Raw genomic sequence first — 9,064 nt, 5'->3', positions numbered from 1 at the left:
TGCATACATGTGCATGCATGGGCTGTGGCACGCCCCCCCCAAACACCTCCCACCACCTCAGCCCCAGGTGCTGAGGCCAGCCGCTACCCTCCCACAGCCAGCCTGGCTCAGGGGTTTGTTTACAATGGCCTCCTTCACCGTGCCCTAGGTTGGAAAGAGGTGGTTTTCTGTCCACCTCCTTCCCCAGGGTCAGGAGAGCACTGGGATCTCCACCTCTATCAGCAGCATCCTGTCCCCAGCAGCTCGGAGAAAGCAGTGACCAGACTCCGGCCTACTTTCATCTTGGAGGTTCACATGGATGCTGAGAATTAACCATCCTGGAGCGCGGGGTAGTGAAAAAGCCCATTTCCCTGGGCAGGTTCTCACCCAGATCCTGTTGCAAAGGGACGGGGAAGACTGTGCCCAGCCTAAATCCACCTGAAGGGCAAACTGGAGCCGGAGTGGAGGGGGAAAAAAGCTTCCATGACTGCTCTTCCCTCAAGCAAAGCAAGCAGCTGGCACCTGAGGACTAGGGCATGGTGTCAATGGGTCTCTGCCCTGAGGACATGGGATGAGACATTGAGACTGTGATACTCTCTGGCCCAGAAAGGGGACTGACTTGTGGGAGGTGATCTGCCTTCAGTTTGGGCAGCAACATGGAGGGCTGCAGAAGAGCAGCTGGTCAGTTCATCACCTCCTTTTCACAGCCCCGCTGCCTTCAATCAGCCTGGGATAGGGGAGGGGAAGGGATGATCGGAAACTCTGCTACACCTGGGGAGGGGAGGGAGTCTTCGATTCAGTCTCTTCTCTTGATGCATCTTTGACTCTGCCATGCATGGGGATGTTCCCCTGAGGGGGGAGGAACAATAACAGGCTGATGGAGGAGCCAGCGCTGGCAGGACTGGCCACTGCCCAGGGCTTTGCTTCTCCACCTCCTTGAGATTTCAGGTGGAGCCTGACAAGGCTCGGCAGCACCCTCAGCCAGGGGGGCACACAGGTGCCAAGAAGCAGCCAAGCAGGATCTACCATCCCTGCCAAACCCATGCGCACTGTGCCAAGCAAAACAGCATGCCACGGCCCCTCGGGGTGTCCTGCCCCAGTGGGGGAGGGAGGGAGGGGGGCGTGCAGCCTGTCCCGGTGGCAATGGAGAGACCAGGCCGCAGCCTGAGCCAGCTCTTCCACTGGCTTGCAGAAACTTCTTCCCTTGTCCAGGCCTTGTATGGGGCTGCAGACAAGAATGGAGCATCCCCACGAGGCTGGCGTGAGGGAGCCAGGCGACAGACCGGTGCTATGAAATAGCATCCCCTGACTCCTCTTCTGAAGTGCAGGCTGCTGCCACCACCTCACTAAACAGCCCAGGCCTGAGATTTCCATAGGCCTCAAAACCTGGTCTCGTTTTCTCCCTGCTCTGCTAAGTGTCAGTGCTGTTCGTTGATGTGGGGGTGGCAGGGAGGCCAGGCGTGCAAGCGCTGTCTGCCCTGCGGGCAGGACCAGACCTTTGCCTTCCCTTTGTAGAGCAGAGGCAGAGGGGCTAGGGAGGGGAAGGTTCTGCCTTGTTCTAGTTTTGTGTTACTCAGCAGAAGGAAAAGGTTGTAACATTGTTAATTGACAGGACTTTACCCCTTTATTCCATAGCAGTGTGGTGCTAGAAGACCCAAAATGCAGCCAAAGCCGCATTGGCTGCATTTATAGCCAACATTTTCAGGAGGCAGAAAAGATTTTGGAGAAATGGGACTGCCTCCCTAATTTCAGGGGATGTTAGTGTTGTTTCAGGCAGCTAGGCCAGTTCTGTATGGGATGCAGCAGCCTCAGAGCTCTCCGATAACTGAGCAGGTGGTAACTACAGCTGGACAGTCGCTGAAATTAGGGGAGTTTCAGGCGATTTGTAGTGAAAGCTGGAGCATGTCGCCTGTATGCCGTATCTAAATTCAGCCTTGATTTGGTAGGGACCCAGAGTGACCATCTGATTGCTGTGCGGAGAGCTAAATGAGAGTGGATCTCAGCTCTGTTTCTAGATCCTGAGCCAAGTTGCAGGGTGATGCATGGAAAGACCTGTTGGTTTCAGAGGACTCCGGCTCAGTGCTGGCAGGGGACAGGTGTCTGCATCGCGGATGACTCAGCCAGGGTTATTGCTAGCAGAGCATTCAGCGACAGCCGGCACGAAGGCTGATTGTCCTCCTCTGGGGACGTGGCTCCATCAGGACCTACCCCATTGCTGTCCAGACTGCATCACTTCTGTTGGACTTCCAACATCATGGCCTTCAGCTTAGCACCTTTCGCCCGCTGTTCATTCACCCCCGTTTGTTAAGCACAAGAAGTTGAATTTCAGTCGTGTTTCGGGTGCTGACGCCCGAGTGAAAATTTCCCACGCCGTCTCCCAGACTTCATCGTCTGCCTTCCACACACAACATGCTTAGTTGGAAATGTCCTTCAGACTTGTTACAGCATCAGTTTCCATCATCACGGGCCTGTCCTACACCTAAGGAGGCGGATGAATGCAGCAGAAATGCCTCCGATTTGTGCTGTCCGTGGTGGTGCAGTGTTGCAGCCTGCCCGAACTTCTCCATGTTTCTCATGTATGGCAGCTTCATCTGCTGCTCCCGGGGTAGAGAATGAGGCCAGGCAGTTGAAAGGAACAGATGGGGAACATTTGGCGTAAAGAAGGATGAGTTTTGCGCGCACCATAGCTGTGTAATGTTGAGCTGCTGCCTCTGAAGGTCCAGGTGTTTTGGTGAGTCCCTTCCCCCTCCTCTGTGAGCTGGAGGTGGAAATGGGGTAGCTTGTTTTAGATCTGGTTGTGTGGCTACCTCAGAGAAGCAAAATGCTAGGGCAAGGCCAGCACTGCAAACCTCATCCCTCCTCTTTTTTTATTCTCTGTCTTTGTATTAACTTCCACATGTGTCCAGCGTCCAGAAATACAGTTGTGTCTCCTGCCTGAAGGATTCTGATGCTGCCGTTTCACGTGGGAAGCACAGGAGCAGAGGTTGAAAGCGGAGTCCTTCATGCTATTTCAAAGGGAACTGCGCACCTCCTAGATCAGACCAAGGTTGGCCGTCCCTGCCTTAAAACAAGCGCAGTACATGGTATTGCCGCTGTTTCACTCTGAGGTGCTACGATCATTTCAGTTTCTGACGTGATGGAGATGTTCGATAGTGTTGTGCCCCACAGTTGTACTGCTGTATCCCCTTCCCCGCCACCACTACCACCTTCCCTTCATTTCCTGTATTATTTGATGTTTGGTGAATAGCAATACCTACGTGTCAAGGCAGGTCAGCCGTGATGCTGCAATCCTCCATGCTACCGTAACCCATCGGTGCCAGTCTGATGTGACCACCGAGTCCCTGGCGAGGGAGGGCTCTCCCCAAACCACTTCCATCACCCATCCTTTCCTAGCTCATCTCAGTGGAAAGGCATCTCCTGTGCAGTTGCTGAGGCCCTAAATATCATGGGACGCCCTGCAGTGCTGCCTGGCCTTGGCGCGCGGCCTGCGAGGCTGGGGACAGCAGAGGGGAAGGGGCTCCGTTGCATACTGAGGTCACAAAGCTCACTTGAATTAAAGACCTTGGGGGAACTATAGGTCATGTAACCTACTTCTCCAAAAACCAACTTGAAGCTCCCTCTTTCTTGTATGGCCTCCAATGTTGTGTCTCCCTCCGTTTAGGTTTTTATTCTGTTGATTTAAGTGGTAACTATGTGCCTTTCCTGCTCAGGACCTGTTACAAACAACCTTTCGGCTTTCATTTGTGTCTAACATTATCCTCCCCCCTCCTGTCATACTATTAAACATGAACATATTGCATGGAATACAATTCAATAAAAAGTGTGGCTTAACCAATTTGCAGTGATTGACTGTGCTCCTCAGGCTTCAGTGGGGGGCGAGCTAGCCTTGTGGCTGGGGGATGAGGATGACCGTGTGGGAGATCTGGGTTCGGTTCCCGTCTCTAGCACAGACTGCCCATAATATATTGCTATTTGGTCTGAGATTGTGGAATAAATTTCCTTGGAACTAGAGACCGTTACAGACGTGGGCCCCTGCCATATCATATGAAAAGCGTTTAATTTTTTTTACTTTGTCTTTTGCGGTATAAATGCAGAGCATCACAGTTGTTAAAACTGTAGTGCCCCTCCAAAAATATAAAAACAAAATTAATCTCCAGCCACATAAAGTAAGCTGCCCCTCAAAATCCCTTGGCAAGCAGGATTCTCCATGGTACGTGCTATTGTGGCACAACCTGGTCACCTCCCTCAATGCACTACTGAGCGCACGCAGCTGGTGAACAGAATCAGACCCTGGTTCTCGGTTCTCCCATGTGTAAAATGGAAATGATTGGGCTTCCCTACCCCACCAGGGTGTTGTAAGGATAAATTCCTTGGAAGTGCTCAGATGCAAGGGCAAGGGAGGAGACTGTACACAGGCAACCCTTTAAAAGGGCCCTGATTAGGCTGAGAGAGAGTCTTTTATGAAAACCGTTGTTAACACACCAGGCTTAAATGGCAACTAACTCCAATTAGCTATGAGGCAAAGTGTTAATTCAAATAATTCACAGGTACTTAATGTAGGACAAGGGGTTTGTTAGTCTGTAAAGTCTGGGGTTTGCTGCCAGGCAACACAGCTCAAATGCAAGAGTAGCCCTAAGTCATGAGACACAAGGATGTTCACTTCTATCTACCAATGCACGTTGGTACCAGTGGTAAACTGCTGAGCTGAACATGGCCTGACATGTTCACAGCTTTTCTTGGTTTGTTTTTTTTTCCCTTTCCCAGTAACAAGAGTTACCCCACGTCTTTGATACCTCAGTTTCCCTGAAGACAGTGCCTCAAACAGGAGATGCATTGTGAACAAACCAGGGGGGCTCCAGAGTGACGCTAAAGCTATTGAATGTTACTTCAAGTTATGGTCTTAATGACCGCTCAGAGCTTGGTGCTGTTGTGGAAGTGGAATCAGGTTGTGACTCCAGTTCCCATCAATATAACCATACGGACGATGTATGCAGTAGGTAATACATTCTGTCCAGCAATAGGTCCAACGCTCTTCTGCGATTCCTATTCTGCCTGGCAAAGTGCGAGTCTGTCCCTCGTCATTTGAGTCTCTATTTTCATATTCTTCAGTTCGAGGATGGGAATGAATGAAGCCTGCATAAACCAAGGTATTTCCTGCGGTGTTTGTACACAGCAAGGAGAATGGGTAGGCCACCCCGTGAAACAAGGAAATTCCACCAAGGGGCCCTCGTGCTCCTCAGCTCTGGGAGACATCTCGAGTAGTCAGCCAGCAGGTCCCCGCTCAGAATTTGTTTGTCATATTGTTTCATGGAGAGACAGATAACACGCCATAGACATTGAAGCCAGATTCCCTGCAGTGGATGGGGCAGGGAAAGCCATGTTTGGCTGCAAGGTTTTGGTTTGGCCCCTTGTAAAAGCAGAGGCTGGTTTTGCAAAATTTAGGTCCGGTTCCAAGTTTGGAACCGAGAGGTCTCGACCCGTGCTGCTTTTGCGATGCATAGCTGTCATTTTTTGGTGTCTAACACACGGGCTGGAATGCTGCTGGTTGCACTTTCTGTTTACACGCCACGTTCCAGAGAGTCTTTCTCTACTGATGCATCATCCCACAAACAGCAGCCGAGCTGTTGGATAACACATGCTGCACAGCGATGACTGGCGTTCCTGTTCCGTCGTGCTGCGAGAATGGGCTGAACTCATTGTTTAGAACAAAGCAGTTGGGACGCAGCTGCGCCACTGCCCTCTCCAGGCCGGAGCTGGCCATTACCCCGGGGATGCCAAATACCCTATACGCCTCACAGCTATTGGAGAGTCTCCTTTCCCTCAAAATGCAGAGGCCTCTGCTTTAAATGGGCTCTGATTTCAGGGCCTGTTGGAGCATCTGGTGACCATGGTGTGTGGCATGGTGACGGCTGTGAAGTTGTAGGGGACCGTGGATTTGTTGCAGTTTGTCTCTCTATACAGTTGCTGGGTTTTCAGCTGTAGCCATATAGTGTTGCTCATTAATACCATTACAGATGAATACAGCTCGTTCCTTAGAAGGGAGGGTACAAAGAGAGCCTTATGTTTTGAAACGCACAGTCAGTCAAGTCATACATGGACCAAAAGCCAACATCCCATCCGCTTGTGGTAGCTGAAGAGCTAAAAGTGCTTCTTGTAAAAGTAAGTGTATGGGGTTCTTAATGGGAAAGAAATGGCAGGAGAAGGACATTTTAAAGGGAAAAGAATCGCACAGTGGAACGAGGTCCCTTTAAAAAACTCCCCTAGAACATTATAATAGAAGTCCAAGCAGGACAGTTAGTTGGGCGAATAAGGAGCAGAGACAGAAGCAGCTTGTGTTTAGTGCTGTGAGGGAGGCTGAGAAGTGATATTGCCAGGTGGAGGAAGAATGAACCCCCAGAACAAGAGAGCTGTTGTTTCTGAAGTTGATGCTATGAAAAACCTCCTCTGAAAGGACTGTGCCATGATTCCTGGTCTCAAGATCTGACATGTCCTGACAAGCACTATCAGATGAAGGAGATGCAACATCAGAAAAGCTGGGAACAGATCCCTTTGAGGGATTCGTGCCTGGATTGGAGAAGTGCTCGGACATCTGTGAAAGGAACAGCTGCTTCTGCTGTGGTTGAGAGGAAGGAGCCCCGCAAACTGAGGATGGGGAAAGACAGTATCACCTTGCTGATGCTCATTAGTTTGAACGGTTGCTGTAGCAGTGGGTGTTGTGAAGGCTGTTGCATCTGGGAAGCAACAGACACTATCTTTCATGTGAGGGGGGGAAATGGATGGCAGAAAAAAAATGTTATTTTAAAATAAATGCAGCCGTTGAAAACTATCCTCACCTAGCTGTCAGGCCCCTGTGCTTTGATGGCTGCACCCAGGGATGGCAAATGCTGTTCCTACTACCTGCTTTCTCTTAAGTTCTCCAGCCAGGGGATGGCAGTTTTTGTTTCTGGGGGCAGGTCTGCCAGTGGAGGTTGCTGAGGACATGAGCTGATCTACCTTATTCTCTACCTGCCTCAGCCTCGTGTCCTTCCAGGACAGCACTCTCACTCTTCCTGAGATGTGCTAGATCCATATATAAGCTAGATTGAAGCTAGCCCTTGCTGCTCCTTTCAATACCTTCCTATAACAGATGGCACCCTGATCTTTTCTGCATCTGCCTAACCTGCTCTAGGTTCCTGCTGGGAGGCATAAGGCAAGCGTGATTTCCATGGGCATGCCCTGGTCAAATTCCATCTATAGAACTAAAAAAAATCTGGAGAATTAAAAAACCCCCACATGAATTGCCCATGTCGCCTCTATTAGAAATGAGCTACTCTGACCACCTGAAGCCTGAGATCCTGCTCCTGCCTTTGTTTCAAGGTAATTTGCATCATCACAGATCCTCACAAGCGGTGAGAGGCTCCAGACCAGCTATGAACTGACTGTCCCGAGAAGTTTTCTATCCATTGACTCCTCTGTGAAATCCTAGGAAATACGAACTTTCATTTCTACCCAGGAGAAATTTTACAGTCTTTTCTCCAATGCCTGATGAAGGGTGTTTGTGCCTGAAAGCTTGCAATTAAAGATTTTTTTTTGCAAAAATCTTGTTGGTCTAATACAAGATATCATCTCTACTGAGTCCTGATTGCCTACTCTTTACATAACACTCTGCTTACACTGTTACATGGTGTTCCCCCCCCAGAAAGCTGCATCCCAGGCAGCAGGCAGTTTGATCTTTAAGCTGGTGCATAAATACAGTGTAAGTGTGAAAAGCACTTTGGGCTGATAAAAAACTAGAGATGCAAATGCTGTGCCAGGCCAGCATCCTCTGTCAGCACAGAAGATCTATAGCAGTGTTTCTCAACCTTTTAAGTAGCAAGTACCCCCTAACTTCTGAAAATGTTAATAAGTACCCCAACATTCAATTTTCCAGGGAATTTTATATTTACAGACTAATGTGTGCTATAAGTTGGAAGGGCTGCGTATATAAGGCCGTGATATGACAGATGTCTGATCTGGCATGGGTAGGGTTGCTATGTTTTAAGATCAGGGGTGCATAACTCACGTATGTACCTGGGCTAGAGGTGAAGTTGGCCAGTGCTAGGAGGGCTGAACCCAGTGCTGTGCAAAGCGCGGCCTACCAAATTATTACAGGGGAATTTAAAGCGCTACACAATGCGTGGCGCACCAAATTTTTTGCCATAGTTTTGAGGAGGAAGGGGCAAGAGAGAGAAAGGGAAAGAGGGCAAGAGAGAAAGAGTATTGGGGTATCCACATCTGCATGCCACAGGCTGAGAAATTATCATCTATAGCAATGATCAGACATGGGAAGAATATATAGTTCAGATGCGATTTAGACCCCAGCACCTTCATCTTGATGCCTTATGTGATTAAAACCGGGCTGAAAGGAATAACTAAAAATGGCCAGGAAAATAATGTATACCATGGCTTAAGCTAATTGTGCAATGGTCATCTGGGATATCAACATCAGAACCCCCGTAGTGGATCAGACCATTAGAGCCCAGTCTCCTATTGAGTTCTTACAGTGGATGCTTTAGGGAGGAAGGGGGTCAGGGTACAGCCAGTCCCAGTGAGCAGCTATCCTAATTTTAGGGATGGCCCAGACTAGAAGTTACATCCCCGGCTGTTCAGCTGGGATGAACCTGCCCTACGCACGTGCCTCACTCCCGCCAAAGCGCGGTGACGCTGTGGTGACGACAGCACGCGGTGGCAAGGAGTTCCACCAGCGAAGAACTTCCCCCCCCCACTTCGCGCCACGCCGCACCCGGCCCATTCACGGACTGCCCTCGCCCTGGCGGGCAGCCAATAGCAAGACACGGCCTGGCCCATTGCATAGGAGGGGGGTTGGCCTTTCTTTGTCAACCCGGGCTGAGGGTAAGGCCAACGGTGCCCCCCCACCTTTCCCGCCTTTGGTTCATCCCCCCCACGGTGCCAAGCTGCAGCCCGGGCCGCCATTTTGTTTCGGGGCGGGGATGGGGGGAGACTCCTGCCTGAGGCCATACCTCCCCCACCCCAGTCCCCTCTCCCCTCAGCCCGCGGAAAGAGCCGGCTGGGGCTGAGGCACACAGGCACGGAACCTCCTTTTTTT

The 9,064-nt window shown here is 50.5% G+C and overlaps 1 protein-coding gene across 1 annotated transcript in view; it reads left to right on the top strand.

Moving 5' to 3' along the window:
• The first annotated feature begins 5,866 nt into the window (after nucleotides 1-5,866).
• Nucleotides 5,867-9,064, top strand: part of TMEM11 (transmembrane protein 11) — a 13,374-nt gene continuing 10,176 nt past the window's right edge. The window contains exon 1 of the mRNA XM_019542145.1: nucleotides 5,867-5,898. Within this exon, the coding sequence (XP_019397690.1) occupies nucleotides 5,867-5,898 (32 nt within the window). The remainder of the gene's footprint in view (nucleotides 5,899-9,064) is intronic.

The sequence above is a fragment of the Crocodylus porosus genome, unplaced genomic scaffold (assembly GCF_001723895.1).
Source record: "Crocodylus porosus isolate Cpor-Errol unplaced genomic scaffold, CroPor_comp1, whole genome shotgun sequence".
Lineage (NCBI taxonomy): Eukaryota > Metazoa > Chordata > Crocodylia > Crocodylidae > Crocodylus > Crocodylus porosus.
This window is presented reverse-complemented; position numbering and strand designations above follow the sequence as displayed.